At 30.1% G+C, this 22,194-nt stretch overlaps 1 protein-coding gene across 1 annotated transcript in view; it reads right to left on the bottom strand.

The window, feature by feature from the left end:
• LOC126737157 (reversion-inducing cysteine-rich protein with Kazal motifs) overlaps positions 1–22,194 on the bottom strand; it is a 64,956-nt gene that overhangs the window by 36,914 nt on the left and 5,848 nt on the right. The window contains exon 2 of the mRNA XM_050441914.1: positions 14,944–14,996. Within this exon, the coding sequence (XP_050297871.1) occupies positions 14,944–14,996 (53 nt within the window). The remainder of the gene's footprint in view (positions 1–14,943; positions 14,997–22,194) is intronic.

A 22,194-nucleotide genomic window follows, 5' to 3' on the forward strand; every position in this document is an offset into this window, starting at 1 on the left:
ACCTCCTCACCTCCAGCTAACCTCACTTTAATATGTCAAATGGGAACCCCCATCGTGTGATACATCATAGTAAGGAGCGTTTTTTTTTTTTTTTTTTTTTTTTTAAGAAAGTTATTAAGGGTGGATCGTTTTGAAATGAAGGCACTATATAGAATACCTGACGCTGACTTACAGACTTTCCTTCAAAAACTACTAAGCTTGCTAGAATCCTTGCCCTTAAAAGGTAAATTAATTTTGTGTGGCGACCTTAATATTGATTTTTCCAGTGTGTGTGCTGCTCAAGAATCTCTTCACTCTATTTTCGTCTCAATGGGTATAGTAATGCATATTAACTTTCCTACCAGAATAACTAGAAATAGTTCTAGTACCATCGACTATGCCGTGTCATCTTTTGCTCCTGAATTCGTAGATTGTACGGTTTTTAATTCCGGATTTTCTGATCATGAAGCTGCATTAACTAAATTTTCCATAAATTCTAAAGGCAAAAACACGTTACGTAAATTAGGCCGCGTTTTTGGCAAAAATAATTTCCTACAATTCAAGAACTTATGCCAAACGGCTGATTGGGATTTTCTTTCTGACGATATAGATAGTGAATTTTCTAGTTTTATAAAGTCTTTATCAAGTATTGCAGATAAGTCGTTTCCTCTTAGACCTCATAAGCCATGGAAAATTAAACATCATAAGCCATGGTCCACTAAAGGCTTACGTGTTTCTGCAAAAAACATGCGCTCATTATCACACCTGAAAAAATTTACAGACAGTGTATTTTTTCATAACTATGTCAAGCTTTATAGAAAAATGTACCATAAGACTATAAAAGCTGCAAAAGATATTTATTATAATAAAAGGATGATCGAATCAAGCAATGTTGCCAAAGAAACATGGTCTATTATAAATGAATTAAGAAATAAGACTTCTTCATCTAGCACTATCCCTACTTCACCTGAGGACCTTAATCACTACTTTGTTAATGTAGCTAAAAATCTAATGGCTACCATAACACCTTCTCACGATCCTCGTTCATAACTCCCAAATGAAAATTTACACACCTTTTTTTTTACCCCCATTGTATCAACAGAGTTTCAAACAACAATAAATGAAATAAAAAACAAATCATCATCTGGTACAGATGGGCTCACTCTCAAAATGTTTTCCAGTCTGCCAAATTGCACCTTAATCAATCTAACAAACTTAATTAACATGTCATTCCAAAATAGAGTCTTTCCTACCTGCCTTAAGACTACAATAATTATTCCTTAGCATAAGGGAGGAGATAAACAACAAGCTTCAAACTATCGCCCAATCGCACTCCTTCCCACTTTATCAAAGATCATTAAATGATTGATAAAATAAAGGCTCTTATCGTTTCTGTTTAAATATAAAATTTTTACTCCTCACCAATTTGGATTCTTGAGTAACAAGTGCACAAATGATGCTATGTTTTCTCTCTTTAATAATGTTTACACCAGTATAAATAATAATCATTCAACAGCAACAATTTTTTGTGATTTCTCTAAGGCTTTTGATTGTGTAAACCATAAAATCTTAATTGACAAATTGAATTACTATGGGTTCAGAGGAACGCCCCTTGAGTGGTTTAAATCGTAACTCAGTTACAGAAATCAGCTTAAAAAGGTTGATACGACAAAGTCTTCTTGCAAACCAATAGAATGTGGGGTACCTCAAGGTTCAGTCCTGGGCCCTATTTTGTTTCTGATCTTTATAAATGACATGGCCAATCTTAACATCAGTGGCAAAATCTGTCTTTTTGCTGACGATACTAGCTTTACATGGAACAATGCGGATGCTAGGGCACTATATGCTACGATTTCTAATGACTTAATTACCATTAAATCGTGGTGCGATTCTAATCTTCTGTGCCTAAATGTCTCAAAAACTAAAGTCTTATCGTATAAAACGACTATTTAACCCTTTGTACTTGACAACACCAGTTTGGACGTCATTGAATTTGTGAAGTTCTTGGGACTTAATGTTGACTACTTCCTAAAATGGGACTTGCATATTGATGCCTTATATAAAAAATGAAATTCAGCATGCCAATTTTGCCTTAAGATCAGTTTCCAGGGAATTAAGTTTTCAAACATCAAGAACAGTATATTAAATATAAAAGCAATATTAATCTTACAATATTACTTAATACTACATTGCCAAGAAGGCGAAGATTAGCTTAAAGCTACTCTTTAACTCTTAACCTTCCTAACATTCACAGTTTAAATGGAGAAAACGAGAAAAAAAAACAAAAAAAGAAACAAGTATATATAAAGTATTTGTCTTCTAGAACACTATATTTTGAATTGATTTAAAAACAAAAGTTTACAATATTTCCTATACACATTTAACGAAGTATTAAATATTGGTTTATAAGTATTAAAGAACTTAACAGCATTATAAGTAAAAGATCGCTCGAATAGAGCCGTGGAATGGTGCGGCATGGTCAAGATATTGTATCTAATATTTCGAGTGTGAACATGGTTTCTTGGTATTGACTTTTCAAAAAGATATTCAGGTCTTTGACTAACATATAATCGATAAAGAAAAGTAGAAGTGAAGAATTTGAATAGGTAAGGTAGCGTTAATCACCTCAACTGAAGTATAGAGTCTGATACATGATCAAACTTTTCGAGGTTAAAAATAAATCTACAGCAAGTATTCTGCACGCGTTGCAGGCGGTAACGATTTATTTGGTCTAAGCAAGGATAATAAACTATAAGGCAGTAATTTATAATAGATAAAACAAGAGCCACTACAAGTTTTTTCCTAGTTTTAAAATTTACAATGTGTTTATTGGTATAAAGCATACGCATGCGTAAATAGCACTTCTGCAGAAGAGTATTAACATGTTCCTTAAACCTTAAAGAATTATCTATTGTAAGTCCCAGAACCTTCACAGTATCAGAGAACAAAATAGTTTCGTTATCCAATTGAATGTGAACAGTTTCCATTATATTTTTATGTGATCCTCGGTTTGAAAACAAAACCATTTTTGTTTTATTAGGATTAATGACAAGGTTATGCTCTTTTGAAAATTGATTTATTACGTTCAGATCAGCGTTAATAGTATCAGCCACGTTATCAAAATTAGCAGAGTCAAAATAATGTATGTATTGAGTATCATCAGCATACTCATGTATTTCAGAATCTTCAACTAGACCGGGTAAATCTGAAGTATATATAAGAAATAATAATGGGCCTAGGATCGACCCTTGTGGGACACCAGAAATAATGTTTTTCGAAGCAGAATATTCATTATTCACCCTCACTTTCTGGGTTCTACGCCATAAGTAAGTTTTAAAAAAGGACAAAACGACCTCACTACAGCCATAATATTTCAGTTTCGCTATAAGCAAATCATGATCGATGACATCAAATGCTTTCGAGAAATCAAGGGCTATCATAATGGCTGAAATCTTTTTGTCAAGAGCTCGCATGATAATATCGGTGACGTTTAGAAGTGAACTAGCTGTACTATGATGTTTCCTAAAACCAGATTGATGGGAAGGGAGGATATTATTTGACATTAAAAATGATGACAGCTGCATATAGACTATTCTTTCGAGAACTTTGGAGATTACGGGAAGCAAACTTATCGGACGCAAATCTTGAATACTTTCAGGACTGGAGGATTTGGGAATCGGACATACCACTGATTCACGCCAGGCTGTAGGAAAATATCCTACCTCCAAACAACAATTTATAATATGAGTGACATGATCCAGTATATCAGGGAGACATAAGTGTAACATACGTCGAGTTATGTTATCCACACCAGAGGCATTGGACCTAATATTTTTTAAGTCTACTAAAGAAAAATGAAAATTATCCACGGTAAATTTATTACTGGAGTAGAAGTTAATTTTGTTTACACATTTATCAGATTTATTAAAAACACTTACAAAAAAATCATTTATTTGATTTGGATCAGATATATTAAACGGCAGCTCATTATTATTCTTGGTTGTTTTAATATTTAAAGTTTCTAGACCTTTCCAAAGTTTTTTACCAGTTTTGTCACTCTCCAAGCTTGCAAGATATGCAGCTTTTTCTCGTCTTATTGATGCCAACGCAAAATTACGACACTCCGTGAAATATCTCCAATTTTCTAAACACTTGTGATTTTTGTCAAAGCCTTATCACGTTCCTTTAAAATAAGTCTTAATGTGTCTGTCAACCAGGGAGCTGGCTTTTTACTGACTCTTATAGTTCTGTAGGGTGCATGAATATTAAATAAATAATTAATATTTTGTTCTAAATATTGAACTTTTTTATTTATGTCCTCAAGATAATAAATATTATCCCAGTAAATCTGTGATAAATCGATCCTAAAATATATCTCATTGAAATGTTTAAAATTGCGGATGGTTATAAATTTTTGTTTTTGTCTTTTAACTACTAATTTTAAAGTGCAGAAAGGTATTTGATTGTGATCACTTAAACCTGAAACAACGGTGCCACTTTTATGACAAATATCTTTAGTATTGATAAAAATGGGATCTAAGCATGTTGCAGTAGTATTTGTTATACGAGTAGGTTCATTTATTAATTGTACGTACCCAAACGAGTTAAGCATAGAATATAATGAATTATTTTTTAACATATCAATATTTAGATCTCCGAGAATTACTGAATAATCATAGGTCACTAAAAGATGTGGAACAACTTCTTCCAGGAAATTTATAATTTCAAACGCTTTCTTACTCTTCCCTCTTTATTCATATTGGAATCTATTTGCTTAGTACGCAAACATAAGTCAGAAATGCCAAGTAGGCCGTCTCACAATTATTCACTTCGTAACGCTGTGCATGATCTTTATCTGCAAACCCCTCAGTCCGAGTTAGTAAAAAGCTCTATTCTATACAGAGCCAAAAAGATGCATAATCATTTGCCTTTGGAAATTAAATCAATTACTTCTTTTCCTCGATTTCATAATGCTTTGAAAGTTTGAAGGCGTACTTTCTGGAAAAAGCATTGTACGCAGTGGAGGATTTTTTTCTAGGATAACTTTTTGGGTATAACTCTCACACTGGCTCTTTTTATATCTTAAAATAGAGAATAAATTAGTTTTTTTTAGTAAATAAATTCCACTTTCATTCTGTATTTAATTAATTTACTGTTATTGACTATTGTGTTTATTTTTATTGACATTTTATACATCATGATATTGACCAGGTACATTGTTTTTGTACAGTTATGCATGTATTTATTTTGTTTGTATATTTATTATTTATTTTTTTATTTTGTGTGTTTTGTTTTGTTTTGTTCTTATATGTTTTTTCTTATTTATTAGCTTTGTTTACAAAATTTTGTAATTTTTTGACAATAAAGCATGTGATTGATTGAAAATACTTTTACTGATTTAACAAAGTTTTTAAATGACTTATTTTAGGACCTTTTCATAGCAATGATCCAATAGCACCTGGCCCACTCGGGATAAAACGTTCGACTAGAAAATCAGGTAATGAAGCATGACACATTAAAAGGTAATGTTTTAACCCTAATAAATGCAGAATTATTTTTTTTATATCAAAATTCAAGGGTTCCATCGACTTTCAACGAAATTATCTAGAAAGCTCTGAAGCGGAAAGACATGCTTAAAAGCTAAACAACACGATTAATTCACATTTATTACATCTATTTTCTCTAAATGTATAACTTATCAATGCACTTAGCTTTCAGGTGTCAAAAAGTCGCAGATAAAAAAGACATTAAGCAAGTGGACATGCATGGATTTTTTCAGTAAGAGCTCCACACCCAATGAAATTTTTCCTATTTTTATAAAAACTTTTGTAACCACGATATTTATAAGCAGCACTTATTATCATTAAGTATTAATAATGTATATACTTGTTTTGTATTTACAAGCAATCAGTATACCGTATTAAGATTTAAAAATCGATTTTGTAAAAAACAATTTTTTTTTACATTCATGGTTTTCTCTCGAGACACTTCAATTGCTTATGATATTTATAGAGATTAATAGAGTTTTATCAAAAATTATCATAGGTTTATTTTTTTAAAAAGGACATTTTTCTTATACCAAGAAAATATAACAGTCCATGAATAATAATGCCTGTTAGAAATGTTAATGAAAATTAACATTTCTAATATTCTTCTCTTCAATCTGTGCAACAAATTTTAAACAAACTTGTTCTAAACTACTAAGGGAAAAATGATGCTTGAAGAAGATTTCCTTTTTAGAAAATTCAACTCAAATTTTCGAAGAAATTTTTATGGGCATTAAATTTGTTTTGCTTTTTAAATCAACTTCTTTGAATTTTACTGCAAAAAAAATACGAGCATTTTAAAAATCTCGATATTTTTCCAGGGAATTGAAAGAGAGAGAGAGAGAGAGAGAGAGAGAGAGAAATAAAAAATTTCTAAGGGATTATATAAGCAAATTTATAAATCTGTTAAAAGATTTAAAATTTCAAATAATAAATTTATTTCTTTAAGCAAAAAAAAAATTACAAGTTTGTTTAAAGCTCTCCAGACTCTATAATTCTATAATCTATTTCATTTGTCTTAATATCAAATTTAAATCTTGCCGGTTTTATACCATTCTACGCCTTCCGGTATTTATTTTCCAGCTTATTCTGCTGTTTCAATCTCAGACTTAGACAGTTTTGGATCTCTACTATCTAAGATGGTTTTCACCTTCCTTTCACCTTGCAATCTTTCTCCTTGCAGTTGGCACCCAGCTAAGTATTTGTTTCGGAAGTCTCCCTTCGACTATTCGCTCGAAATGCCCATATTAACTCCCTGCATACGATTTCTTGTATTATTGTTGTCTGAACTACCTCAGTTTGTCTAATCTGCTAAATAGACTGCTAAATCTTAAATGTTACAATTTAGAAATGGTTGAATACGACCCAACCATAGCAGCTCAAGTTGAAAATTTTCATAGTAAAGTGCGGAAGGCAATACGACAAGAACAGTATTATTCTCATCCATATTAATGGGTACAAGAGTTACAACCTGAAGATCATTCTATAAGAGTTTTATTTTGTCAGTGGCTTTTAGAACAGTTTGGCAGAAATGAATATTTTACGAAATTAACTTTGTGTACAAACGAGGTTTTTCAATAGCAATCATATTTGGGCCGTAGAAAACCTATGCTTTTAAATATGGACTTAAACAGGCGATGTTTTCTTTATAGGGAGGTATTTTTGAACTATAAAATTGAATTTAAGCTGCTTAAATTCATAACTAACTTTCCTTTTATAGTTCTTTATTTTATTTCGTTTTGTTTCTTTCCGTAGGTTTGTATATTCCTCATATGTCTTAATTATCTTATTTTCATCCACGATCATTTTGCTGCTTTCATTCATCAAATCTACAAGTGGTTTTAAAGCTCTTTTCTAGACTCGAAAAATATCTTAAAATTTCAAATCATATACTACAAAAGAACTCGTTGTTTTTATTTGTTAAATATTATTTATATAATTATATGTCAATTTCTCTATAACTATATCAATTAGGCTAAACAAAACTTGCTAGTCTTTTTTTGGGACGCCCTGTATAATAAAATCATAACCTATCAATAAAACGAAAACAAAAGGCAATAACAAATCAGGGGGAGGGAGAAAGACAATCGCGTTTAGCTCACGATCTAGTAAGCTCAAAGGGACAAAAGAAGACAAAAAAATGGGAAAACAATGGCACATCGGGGGGGCCAACACCGCGTATGGACCCCTTGACGTTTGATGCTCACGTTTCACAGGGTGTGCGGTCCCTGCTGGGCCGTAGCCATGTCGCACCCAGCGATTTTTAAAATTATATTATATATTCCCTTTAATAAAATATAAAATTCATGAACAGTTGTTAGCTTTTACAAAGAAACTCACAGTATAGTATACAAATTGTGATAAGCCTTCTATAAAACAACATAAACCTCGTGTAAAGTATTTACGAATTACTCGAGTTCGACTGGTACTAAATTTGGTACCCAGACTCGGGTTCGCCGCTGGAGTTATGACATTTATTGTCAAAATAATTAATTGGCAACACTTAAATTCGGACCTGAGAATCTTCTGCTGCTTGTTAATATTTTTTACGAAGTTTTGTAACGAGACGTGAGCATATTGGGTGGATTCTTTGGTTGGTAGTTTAAATAAATAAATAATGATTTTATTGAAGTCCATTTTGGAAGTGAAGTGAATGGTTATTAATATGTTTTTGTAAGGGAAGTCTTTTCTCTACAAGACAACTTCACAGAGATTGAGATAACTTATCATTATCATCTTAGTTTTGATGACAATCAACCAATGTTTTAACGTAAAAATAAACAAATATATACTAAACCAAATCTTTTAAGAGACAGAAAATTTACTTAAAACACTTAACATTACAACGACACAACTACAGTATAACGATTGCATTTAAGAATCTGTTTTATTATTTTATTTTACACTTGCTTCAATCGATCAATCCTATATTGCGACAGAAGCAAGATCAATCGCATTGTAAAGCACAAGTTTAGTATGTATTTACAGTGTTTTTCCTACTCTTACTACCAAACCAACTTTATTAGAAAATTGCCTTAGCACATAATCAGAGTAGGAATGAAATGTATGTCTTTGCCTATCATATAAAGCATCGTGTTGATTTCCAGGTTAACCCTACCAAATAATTACTATATAATAGAAATAACAAGAGACCCAAAACTGTACCTTGAGGCTTACCCTTTTAAACATTAACATTTAAATACAAAATTTTTAAACACAACATATTAGATATTAGACTTGAACCAGTTAAGAACCCTATGTCTAAGACCTAATTGCTCCATTTTCTTAATTACAATACCTCTATCAATGGTTTCAAAGGCTCTCTTAGAATCTATGAGCATAGCTAGAACCAGTTTATAAGAATCAATGACCTTCTCAATGAAAGCTATTTCTTTACACATGCTGCGAGGAGCTTTCCATAAATAGGCATAGTGTTAATCGATCAGAATTCATTATTACATTTCGCAATTTGTGTTTTGAGCCCAGGAATCAGTATTGTAAAACCCTGTTTATTTTCTAAACAATTGAAATATTTTTCTTAATCATTAAGATGAAATTTATCGGTCTGACCGAAAAGAGGTCCAGGATATTTACAAAACTAAAGCTAGCTCAGCGGTACCGTAAGTAACCAAATACGGTTTACACTTAGCGTTTCCCCTCGGGAATTATTTTTATGGGTTTCGATAAAAGAGTGAGATAAATATTTGGTTTATAAAATTCATTTGAGTTTTGGTCACTAAAGAGTGAAGTTATTTAATAAAAACAATAAAGGGTGTTGCGACGTGAAATAAGCTGTGTTGGTTTGGTGTAGTGTTTTACTACAAGAAAGGGTGAGTGTTATCACAGAGTATGCTTATTTCTATCTTATTGATTACGCCGATATTTTACCTTTTTAATTAAAAATGTGATTAATAAAATATTTAGATATTTATATGACCGATTGTTACTTGTCTTGCTTGTGTTGTTACTGTTGTTGTGACGATTGTTTATTGTTTCTTGTTAAGATACTGAGCTGGTCTGGGACCATTGAACATCTCGTTGTATTTAATAAGCCTTTGTATCTGGAGAGATCCTCGCGTTTTGGTGTCCATTGCACCCCTCAGTACAAAGTGTGTTATCGTCAAGTGGTCTAGATCGGAGATTGCTGTCTCAATGTCATGTTTTATGATAATGTTTTTGGTAGCATTTTGGCTACGGTTTGTGAGTAATGTCACGTTTTAGCATATTGAACGATTGTATATCATTCAATATCAGTACGTTGTCGTTTCTGGGACATTTAACAATCGGATAAAACTAATAAATTGGTGAATAATGAATTTTGGTATATTAAAGTAAAGTGGTTAGATGTTGGTGAACATGAATTAAATGGTTATCGTAAAAGTAAAATCACTGAGCAAGTTTAAAACATATTAATTCATATTATTCATATTAATGAGATTTCCCTATTTTTTTTTTATTTAATTAATTTTACGGGAATAAGTGTGCTCAGGTTACTTTTATTATTTTAGGTCTACACGTCACCATCTCTACTTTGGAGTCGTACAAGCGCCCAGTTGTTTTACAGGGTGTTTGTTCTTTTTTATGATTTATTTTGATTATTTTGGACTATTTTGAATTTATTTAACGTATAAAAAAATTATAAAATTATTTAAATGACGCTCACAGGTTTTAATTATTATAGTATATAATTTGCATGAATCGGGGAAAACACCACTACTTAAAGACATTCTAATTATATCTTAAAAAAGGTTACCAACAATATAAACCACATCACAAAGCACCTATTGCACAACCTCATTCTTGCCATCCCCAACATTTTTTACTTCCTAAGTATTTCGTTCATTTCTGCCACATATATTTTGTCAAATGGTGAAAATATACTGACCGGTTCAGAAATCTTGGTGTAAGATGTTAGCCCCATTGTTTGTATTGGTATATTTTCTAAGATTTTGTCCATGCTGACAAAATTATTAAATCCATATGCAATATCACCCTCTTTTGTTATTGTCTCGGTCTTAAAAATTATTTCGTTAGGTACTTCTTGATTTTCGTCAGGTAAAAAGGTCCTTAAGTTTTTCCAAAGTTCTCTTGGAACATTTTCATTTGGGTCTAAACATTGCTCAAAAAATCATTCATTTTCCACTTCAATCTTGCTTACAATAGTAATTCTTACAGTTTTATATTAATTTCAAAAGCCGATCACAATAATAATTTTTAAAGTACCTTTGGTGACTTATTATTTCAAAAGTTTTTTATTTTGTTTATTTACGTTAATTGGTATTATACAATAGTCATTCATTTTAGGCATCAGATGGACCTTATGTTCAAGATGCTTATCATCGGTTACTATACAAGGTGTTTCAGAACTATGCACTGCAGTAGAAAATATTTGAGTATAGCGACCCATATCTGGAAAAGTGTTATTATGGTACTACGACCCTCAGACGCGTTAAAATTTAGAAAGACAATGAATTGTCTATCCTAAGATTTATTGCATTTAATTCTTGCCTTTTAAACATGATATCATTACAATAATTGTTTAAAATGTCTTCCTTCAAAATGAATAGACCGATTTAAATATCGCACATGATTTCGGCGGACTTGACTAAAAATTTGATACTCGTTTTGAATGACTTCAAATGGTGCTATAATTCATCCAATTAAATTTTGTTCTGTTGCTACTGGAATTTCGTAAACCAAAGGCTTTACATGTCCCGATAAGCAAAAATCTAGCGACGTTAAATTGGGTGACATAGGATAGTATCTCGGATGCTCTCGTTCGGGATTACGTTCTTGATACATCCCCGCTGCTGCTCGTGCATTGGAGCTTATGCCATATGCCAAATCCATATTCGCCAATTCTTGATTGGCAAAGTTTTCCATTAGCAACAATAAATTTTTGTTAAATTCTTGCAAACTTCACAAATAAGATAGCATGACTAAGGCGATATGGAATACAGCTACAAAAAAACAATCTCCGTTATCGTTTTTAAAGATAAATATACACAAGCTCTGCGGTAAATTGTTTAAAATCATTAGCTATAAAATTTTTAAACATTGACATTGACATTTTGAACAAATGTTGTGATGATACATGTACAAATGGCATCATGTACAAATGGCAAAAATTAAATGCATGAAGTCCTATTTAGGAAATCCATCGTTTTTCTAAATTTTAACGCGTTTTAGGGCTGTTGTGCCAAAGTAATACTTTTGCGGGTCCCTATACTCAAATGTTTTCTACTGTTGCACTGAATAATCCCTAGAAGTTTGATGCAATAGTTCTGAAACAGCCTGTATATGATCAATTAGGGATTTATTTCTTCCTGCTATTCTGGTTGGTGTTTCAATTATTTGGTTAAAACCATTGGAATATATACAATTTATAATTCGAATATTTTGTTGCTACAAAAATCATATTTTGAAATTAAAATCTGCTAGAATAATATGGATCATTAAAGTCACTAATCTGCTCTAAATAATTGCTGAAAAAAACCTGTAAATTATCTTCTTCCAGCGGTGGATGAATCAAGACAAAACATAAATATTTATTATATAAGCGCAACTTAAAAGACAATAACCAGACGTATATAATCAATACACGACACATATATATCTATATCTCATATTATTTAAAACATTTAATTAAATCGAAATTATTACTCGTACATTTCTCCAACCTGTACCTATCTATAACCAGCTTACATAAATGAATATCGACGATTACATAAGTCTCACTCAAGAGTATGGTCTTGGGCTTCCAGCCATTTAATATTATTATAGCTTTGTTCGCGGTGACAGTCCTGGACAAGTTCAGAATTACTTCGCATGCGCATTGTTAAAAAGAGCGTTCGTGGTTACTAGTCCTAAACTTCTATTTCGAAATCCTGCGTTCGCGGATATTTTGTTACTTGTTCAGAATCAATCTGTAACTAGTTCAATCGATCGTTGGACTCGATGTCGACTATTTACTCTTTTTGTGATTATTTTCTGATAAGTGGTGCTTATTTTATTTTATTTCAAATTTAAAACCAATAATATTTAATGTTACAAATAATAATTGATTGTCCTGCTGTTTTTTATTAGTTTTATGGGTAATTTGTTACTTAAATAGCAATTCCTGTTTTAATTAAATCGATTTTGTTTTAGATTAGTTGTGTATGATAAAATTACCATGTCTAATCATTTATGTTCCAGTGATGAGGACTTGGAGAACCTCTTAGAACTTACAGAAGTACCCAAAAATGTTGGATATTTTAAAAACATTGTCACATAATTTGACAAAAAACTGTATTTTCAACATTTTCATATGACTTCAGTACTGGCGAATGAACTGGCAGGTCGATTTGCTGCATCCCCATATTATAAAGGACAGGAAGGAGACTCAAAAAAAATAACTACATTAAAAATTATTACAGTAATTTTTAGCCATTTCTCTGCTTTAAATCTTTACTGCTTAAAGAACAAAAAAACTTTTCTAAACAAAACAATCGGAAAACATAACCTATACTAACCCAAACAAATTTAGATGTTGATAGTCCGTGAATCGTTCGCGGTTGAAATAAATTCCAAAGCGGTTGTGAATCAGGCATGCGCCTATCCTTAACGGATGAAGAGTTCCTGACTGATCCAGGATGCGTTCAGAACTGTCACCGCGAACAAAGCTAATTATTATTAAAGTGTTGTGTTTGTTATTTAAATAATCTTGGCAAATTAATTATACAATACTAGAGTTAGGTATAAGAGTTAACTCTAGTTAATATACTTACTTCTTCGCAATTCCTCAATCTTTTTTGCTTTTAACACTCTCATTTATTTATATCCCACGTAACATGATTTACATCTAGGCCTAGATTATACTTTTCATTAGACGTGACACGATTAATACATTCAATAATATGGAGATTACATTCTTTGTTATCATGGTTTCCACTACAGAACTTAACCTCCTTACAATCCTTTAATAAATATCGACAAACACCTAAAACATCTTCTAACACGATAATCATTAAACACCAAACAGTGACTCCACCCAATGTTCATTCCCTCCTTTTCAATAAAAACATCGTATTATGTTGGGCATCAACTTTCAGGACCATCATGAATTTTTGATTTACTACTTTATTTTTCTTAATTATTTTAATTTTTTAATTTGGCGCTTAATTATTTCGCTTCGCAGTTTTGGATAGAATCGCATTGTCCTCAAGGAAATACTGGGATTCACATATGCTTACCACCTTATGAATTGACCAATTATTGGAACACTCCTATATGTTCCAATAATTTAGGTACATCGACACTCTAACCTATTTTATTTTAAATCTGGAACTGTAATAATGGGTGAATAGTGGTAAAATCTTTTTTGTTGACACGTTTAATAATTAAACCGCAATTTTTAGTTGGTTTTTCCGTAAACAAACTAACTCCAATATATGTAGGATTTACTTTCCTTATTCAAACATCCTTTACCTGTTTGACATCTTTGTCAGGACACTTTTGTTTGATGACAAGAAATTTGTTGTATACAGTACGGTGGTCTATTTAATACCCTTTATTTCTTCTTTTAGTGTACGGCTTTCCATTAACAACATATCTACTTTTTGGTACAGATCCTTGAATTCTTCTACTAAAAATTGCAAAGTAGCTGATATTATTAGTGCTATCAAAAGCCTCGTCCGGACGACTTCTTTTTCCAGTGCATTCCCAACAAATGCACTAGGATCACAAACTTCGTATTTCCAACTTTTTTTTGCATGATAGTATAGACTACACCCCATATACCATATGATTCACTTGACATCCTCGAACACTAATTTACACTTAACCCAGTTATTTATAGGATGACCATCAAACTTTTCAGTTCCACTTGCTACGAGTATCTCACTTAAAAATAAAACCATGCACGATAACATTAGATTGCAATGTTTAAGGATAAAAATATATAGAAATATCACAGCTTCAAAATTCACATTATAATTTATTAATTTTTCGACATAAACCTGATTTTCCAAACTATCAAACAACACTAAGGATTCACTATAAGGAATTAAGTGACATTTACCAAAAAAACTAATTAATTCGCGATAACTGTATATGCAAAGGAGAATATATATTTTTGGCAACCTGCTGCATCTCAGTTCCCGAACTTAACTATATAGAGTCATAATTTTGTTTTTATAATATAAAGACCCACAGTGCAACAACTCATTAGAAAGTACTATACGTCATATATCCGGAGACACTTTATATCTACATAAAATTTACATTTTATTGAGGTCCTTCTTGCCATTTCACAAACTTGAAAATTCATAATAGTACAGGTTTTTTCATAGATTTAAAATCATATTTAAACCCTTTTTGAAATATTTCCCCTAGTTTCGAAGCTACTTACTGATTAGATGTAACATTAAATACTCACATTTTCGCAAATACTTCGGCAAGTACCAGAGGTGTGGGTACAGCACATTAAATCTGCAAAAAAATATGTAAAATTGTTAAAAAAACATAATTCTTCTTCACCATCTTTTCGTTAAAAATCATTTCAATTTCTTATTGTTATTTAGTAAAAAAAAATTAAAATATCATGAGAAACATATATTGTTGGTTTTTCAGATTCAGTTAGACGTGCGGCGAAAAAAAATATGTTAGATTTTTCTTAGGGAATTAAGAAATATAAATAAATAATTAAAACCAAAACTTGAAAATTAATTAAAATGCTTTTCAAGCAATCGAGCAGGAACTGATTTTTCTCTGTTTTCACGCAATCCTAGACATTTTAATTTATTATAAGTAATTGAAAAAAAGTGCATGGAAGCTTTTATTAATTTTTCTTTTTTTTCTTGTTGTTTCTTTAGAATTTTTCTTTTCTTTCAAATTTTTTAAGACTATCGAACATTTTACCTTTTTTTCAATTATTTCTTTTTTTCTGACATTTTGCTTTGCATTGCATTGCAATTAATTGTAATAATGATATCTCTTATGAAAATATATTAGCAAACACTTTTATCACGGATATTAAAGTCATTATAGATCAAATATGCTCAAGAATTAAAATTATTCAAAAACAATAAAATGTCAACAAAAAATGGATAGGCGCTGAGGTTTATACAGAAAAGAATAACCTATACAAGAGAACTATAATTGGTAGAAACAAAAATATATGGGATAAATATAAAGCACAAAGAAATTGTCTTATAAATATAATCAGAGTGAAAAAGGAGAATTCTTTTGCAGCATGCATAGACTCTAATAAATAGGATCCTAAGGAATTGTGGAAAAATTTAAAGACCCTAATAAAAGGCAAACTCTACCCGAGCAAATTAACGTCAAATCAGATATAGTTTAAGAAGCAGCAGATATATCATATAGATTTAATAAATATTACATTGAGAGTGTCGAAGAGACAAGATAAATTACCGGTAACTATTAAATTAAACAATTTTATATTGCTGCCTGCACATAATATAGTTTCCACATTTGAAAAAGTCACCATATTAAAAGAAATTCATTTCAAGAACAAGTAATATATTTAAATAAGTTCTCTGATGTGATGTGTCTTATGCTGTTGATGATTGACTGTTTTTAGTTATAATTTATAGCTCACATATCATTAGTTATATTTTTACAAATCCTGGAAACTATCTGCTGCTATTCCAAACTTCAAAACATCAAACGGTATAATGAGTTCGGATTCGTTAACACTGTACCTGTCTATGAGAAGCTCTTTGAGTCCTGAGTGAAGGAGCAACTTCTTGATTTTTGAGATAACAATGCAGTAATTTTCTTTATTTAAGTCCATTTTGGAAGTGGAGTGAATGGCGAATAAGGAATAGGAAAAACTCAACACTTAATTTGATTATCAAAACCAAGTGTTGAGTCCGATGATAATTTTATCTTGACGAAATGTATAACTCTTAGAACAAGATTGGCCTTTGTTTTTTGCAGAGAAGACTTCCCTTAAGAAAACATCATCCTTATTAATGCAATAATAGTTCCCAACGAGTCAAAGTTTCACGAGAATCATTCCTATAATTATTAATATTTCTGAAGATTTTCTAAAAGCTATTGACTGTAGTAAATCTTTTTAAGAAGTATTTCTAAATTTTAAAAGAGCATTTGAAACTATTAATAGACAAAGTTTAATTAGAAAACTTGATCTATTAGGAGTTAGGGATGTTTTGAACAGGTTTACATCTTACTTAGTTAATAGAATCCATTGTACATGTTTAAAAATCGTATACCCGAGTCTACTTTGTTGATTGTGGGTTGTCCTAGGGAACTGTTTTGGAGCCAATATTATTTCTATTATATATAAATGATATGATAAAAGTATTTAAAAACGGCAAATTATTCGCATATGATACATTGATGCATATAGTTGGCAAAAACTTACGAAAAATGCAAATGAACATAACAAATAAACTGAATCGCTTGTTTAATTGGTTTAAATGCGACAAAATCAAAATTCTATATATTCGCTGAGAAATCAAGAATTAGTTAAATGGAAATAGATAATATGGGCATTACTGTGAATAAGCGAAAAATTCATTATGAGAAACAAATTAAATATTTGGGCACCATTCTAGATACAAACCTAAATTTTAATGCTCATGCAGATAACATAATGCGAACATTTTCTAAAAAAGTTGTATTTATTACGAGAGTAGGAAAAAATTTCTCAATGCATATAAAACTGCTTCTTTTCAACACCATTGCACTTCATCCTTACAGTATTGTTCAACTCTGTTGTATAGTCTACCCCAATATAGAATTAACCAATGAGAAATATTCCAAAATAGAGCAATAAAACTAATATTAAAATATAATTGTTATACACTTGTCAATTGTTTTGTAAATGTATAAGTATGATATCTGTAAGTCATCGTAACTTATTCATTTGTGTTTAGTTTAAAACATCATTTGCTAAGAAATTAAACATCGTATAGACTTCATACTAGTACATAGATACAACACTAATCAAATGTTTAATTCAGTCTTATATAAAGGCTTAATTCAGTTGAACAAATTGCCTACGATAATTTAAGCCAGTTTAAAAGGCTTTCAAGAAAATTCATTTTAGTTTCATTCTTATTCACATTCATTTCACATTCATTTCTTAGTTTTAATTTTGGTGTTTTATTTTAACAATAAAGTTCTATTTGTACAGTTTTAAGGATTATGTATTCGTCCCCGTTTCTATGTTATATATTGTTGCCTTAGGAGATTGTGTTTTAATATTACTTTTTACACTCTTCAGTTAATGTAGATTATTCGCCTTATTTAGTTATTTCGCATATATATTTGAGGGTCATGGATTTTTTGAATTTTTATAAAGAAATTTTAAAATACCTTAAAAGTTTTTTTTTAATTTCCAATATTTTAATTCCGGTCTTCCAGGTACTTACCAATAAAAAAAACATTTTTTGTTAGGGCTTTTTGTTTAATTCACGCGTGGGAAAAATATTCTAGGCATTAATTTTTTTAGGAAATTGAGTAGTAGTTTTTCTTTTATTTTTACGAGCATGTATTTTATTTAAAAACAAGCAGGGATGAAAAAATCATTTCTAAAAACAAATTTTATTACGTAAAAAGCTATTTTTCTAGAGGCGGATTTTAAAATGTAAAGTTGCCTTATACAGGGTGTTCATTTGAAAACTTTCCACCACGGATTTATCGAAAACCACTGTTTAAAAAAAAAAACGCCGAAATACGTCAAAAGATTTGTCAAGGGGGACAACTTTCTATCCTAAAATTACTTCACCCCCTTTCACCCTCTGCCCCCCAGGGTCATCTCCTTAAAAATTTTAAATGGCAAGGGGTATCGAATAATAGCTTGTTTAAAAGGTATATCAAAGTCTTTTATTTTGACGTTTGATTTTTTTAAATCGGTCGATTCGTTTTCGAGAAAATTAAAAAAATCTTTGTTTATCTTAATCTGTTCAGATAGAAAACAAAAACATGAAAATATCAGTTTTTATTTCAATAAGTGTTCAAAATGTTGTCCGTTTTTGGCCAAACAATGATATAGGCGATGTTCAAATTCCTGACATTTTCAAAAACATGTTGTGGGATATCATGGATGCTGTCGATGATGCGTTGACAAAGTTCATCCAAACTTTCAGGTTGGGGAGTAAACACAATAGATTTCAAATGACCCCATAGAAAAAAGTCTAACGGCGTTATATCAGGAGATCTAGCAGGCTATTCTATAGGCCCCTTTCGCCCTATCCATTTATCTGGAAACTCGTCGTCTGAAATATATTTCCAGCAAGACGGCGCTTCTCCTCACTATGTTCTTCTCGTTCGGCAATGGCTAAATCCATGGTGAGGAGTTTTCAAATGAACACCCTGTATAAGATTAACATAAGGATTACCAAATATAGAATCTCCCTGTAATATGGGTATGACAGAGGTAGAGAAGTATATTTATTCCCAATCGATCTTCTTTTTAAATAAACACAAATTATTGATACAGGACAAATGTATTTTTTGCAAATTTTATTTATAAATGTATAAATGTATACGTATACATTCCAAAAAGCCAGAAATCGGTCGGCCAAAGAAGTTTCTATGCCCCAAGAGCTCCAAGAGCTTTTAATATATGTTCCACTTTGCTAAAAAATTATATTAAAAAAATGGGTTTTAGGGACGATACGAGTGATGGATATACCGAACCGACAGTATAAAATAATTCAATTAATAATCTAATAAATTACTTAATATAGTAATACAATATAACTTAACTATAATGATACAATATAAAAATTGAAAAAGGATAAAAACTGTATTGCCCGATTTTAGACTATAAATACTAATAAAATAAATACAATTATTAATATAATTATGCATTTTTTTATATTTAAATTACCGTTTATCAAGCAATTACAATTAAAAGAAACAAATAGTTTTTTCTCAGACCTTTTTGTTTAATTTAACCCTGAGAAAAGTATTTCAGGCATTTAAATTTGTTCATGCAATTGAGGTAAATTTTTCTTTTGCTTTGGCAAGCTTTTTTTCAATAAATAAAAATAAATAATATTAAATAAAACTACTGTTAGAATTCAATTAAAAAAGAAGTTGAAAAAATTAAAATGTCTGAATGAGTTTTTGTCCCAAGAATAGACCAAAATTTAAGCGCTTCCTCCAAATATCATATTTTTTAATTATTCCAGACGTTTAAAAAACAAATATATATAGAATTTTTTTTTAAATATAAAGAAAAATTATACAGCAAATTAGAGACAAATAAATTTCTATTTAAGATTTTTGTTCAGGCATTTGAAGGAAATATTAAACATGCCTGGAAAAATATTAAAATACCTCTTTCAGGCATTAAAAAAAAGTTAAAACCTTTACAGTTTATAAATATTTTTTTAATTGTATATGCATAATTACAATCCAGTAGCAATTATTTAAATAACCTAATAAACAAGTTAGAACTTACCCACATTCTCAATCCAAAGAAACAAAAAAATATTAAAATAAATGGGCACCACATTTTGCATAAAACGTGCTATGCTAATCGTAAAATTACAATAATTAAGTGCAACTATTACGATATGTTTTATAAGATGAAGCAATTTACTGTATTATATACAACATACTGTTCAATAATTTATCGTATTTGTATGGTAATTGCACTTAATAAGGATTTTCGATTTAATATACTATAATTAATTAAGTATTTAAAGTTTAACTTCTTCGGTATCTCTCACAATCTGTTAAACAAATGTCTATGGGATACTTGACACTCGGGTTTTATTTAGTGTTTTTTCTTACATGGGAACATAAGTGTCGGGTACTTAATTCTTACAGATTTGCGTGGTTGGACTGAATAGCGTTATGCTAATTGAATTTACAAGAAGGTTTGTAAATAAGCTTGTGTGAAATATACTCCAAGTCTTTAAGCACTTTTTTTTTCAGAATTCTTTCATGAATCGTGAAAATTTAAACTACTACCAAACTAGATAATAAAACTATTTAGCATAAAATATAATTTTTATAATATTTATAATGTAACCAATAATCAGTTACGTTTCGTAATAGCTCCAAGTACTCTTTCTTCAAGTTGTTAAGTCTGCCCACATGCTTGTTATGGACAAGATAATAGTACAGAATAAATAATAATAATAATCAGATCAGGTTATATTGTTTAGCAGTTACTGCTTGCAATTATAATAAATAACGTTTATTTTACTGCACAATCACTCCATTACTGCAATATTCATATTTATCTATTTGGAACAGGACTTTTAGTATATATTAATATTGACGGCATATGAATTGTTTTACATGACATTTAATATTATGTTAGACAACAAGAGCAGTTTTATAAAAAATATATGAATTCTTATATAAGAAAAAAGCTTAGAGAATCTTTATATGGCTACATCCTAGTTACATTATTAATCATATACATCTTAATAATATTTATTATTTTTTTTAAAAGATATCCTCGTTATAATAATACACCCTTAAAATTGCTTACACGTTATTAAAAATATAATTAATAAAGTAAAATGCAGATAGTACTTCAATAAATTTTGAGTCTTACTAAGTTATTAAATCAGTGTCAAAAGAAATTTAAACTAGATTTTATTTGGAAAATTAAGGAGTGATAATATATTTTTATTAAATGAAATTAATTTTTGAGAAACTCTATAAAATCCTTTTTGGAATTGTTGATTAAAAGGCACTTAACAAAATAATATAATATTCAAAATGAATTTTACTTTATTAATATTTTTCTCGATTTTAAGGAAAATGGTTGAAGGGGAGTCAAAATACAAATATATATTTTAAAAGTCATCATAACGATAATTAATTAAAATTTAGAAAATTGATATTCTGTAATAAACATACAAAATAAATTAAAAATACCAAACAGAAACAAACATTCTTATTGGTGATTCGAACGACTTTTATCTGTAATTTTGGGTCCCATATCTGCACTTATTAATGCTGATTAAGTTGAACCCTGTGTTAGAGTTCAAATTCATTTACTAATGTATACGTCGCGGCCGTAAACAATTTATTGCAATTGCTTTATCTTTCGGATGTATTAAAAGTAGTAGTGGAAATTACTGCGGGGTTAAAAATAACCATTGTGCATCATGTTAATGTTAATTTATTAAGTTATTCAGTTATATAAATCATTGAAATAAAAAGTGGTTTCTTTCAGCAAAGTTTGCAAAACGTTTAAATTTATATTTTTCTGAAATATCTTTTCTGATACTTTTGTACGTGAATAATCAGAATTAATTAAGAGAAAAACATTTTCTATGAGGATTAAATAATAAATGAAGAAAAAGAAAAAGTTCAGACAATCGCTTTTTGATTGTCTTTTTAAAAATCAGAATAAATCATAATGAGAATACATAATCAAATTTTATCAGAATTATTGAACTCCAATATAATTCAGGTAGAAATGACGAAACGTGGTAGAAAATATACTTTTTATTTTTGGACGTGTCCAATTATCTCAAGTACAATGTAAAATCGCAATTATTAAATGCCTGTAGTTTATAGAATAGATCAAACTAAAAAAGAAGATGCATTCAAAAAAAATTAAGAAGTAATAGAGAAATAAAATATGGCAGAGATGATCAATAGTTGAAAAAACATTCCAAAAGTAAAATGCCAATTCATACCCAATTGGCATTAGGAATTG

Source organism: Anthonomus grandis, chromosome 6 (assembly GCF_022605725.1).
Source record: "Anthonomus grandis grandis chromosome 6, icAntGran1.3, whole genome shotgun sequence".
NCBI classification, from domain to species: domain Eukaryota; kingdom Metazoa; phylum Arthropoda; class Insecta; order Coleoptera; family Curculionidae; genus Anthonomus; species Anthonomus grandis.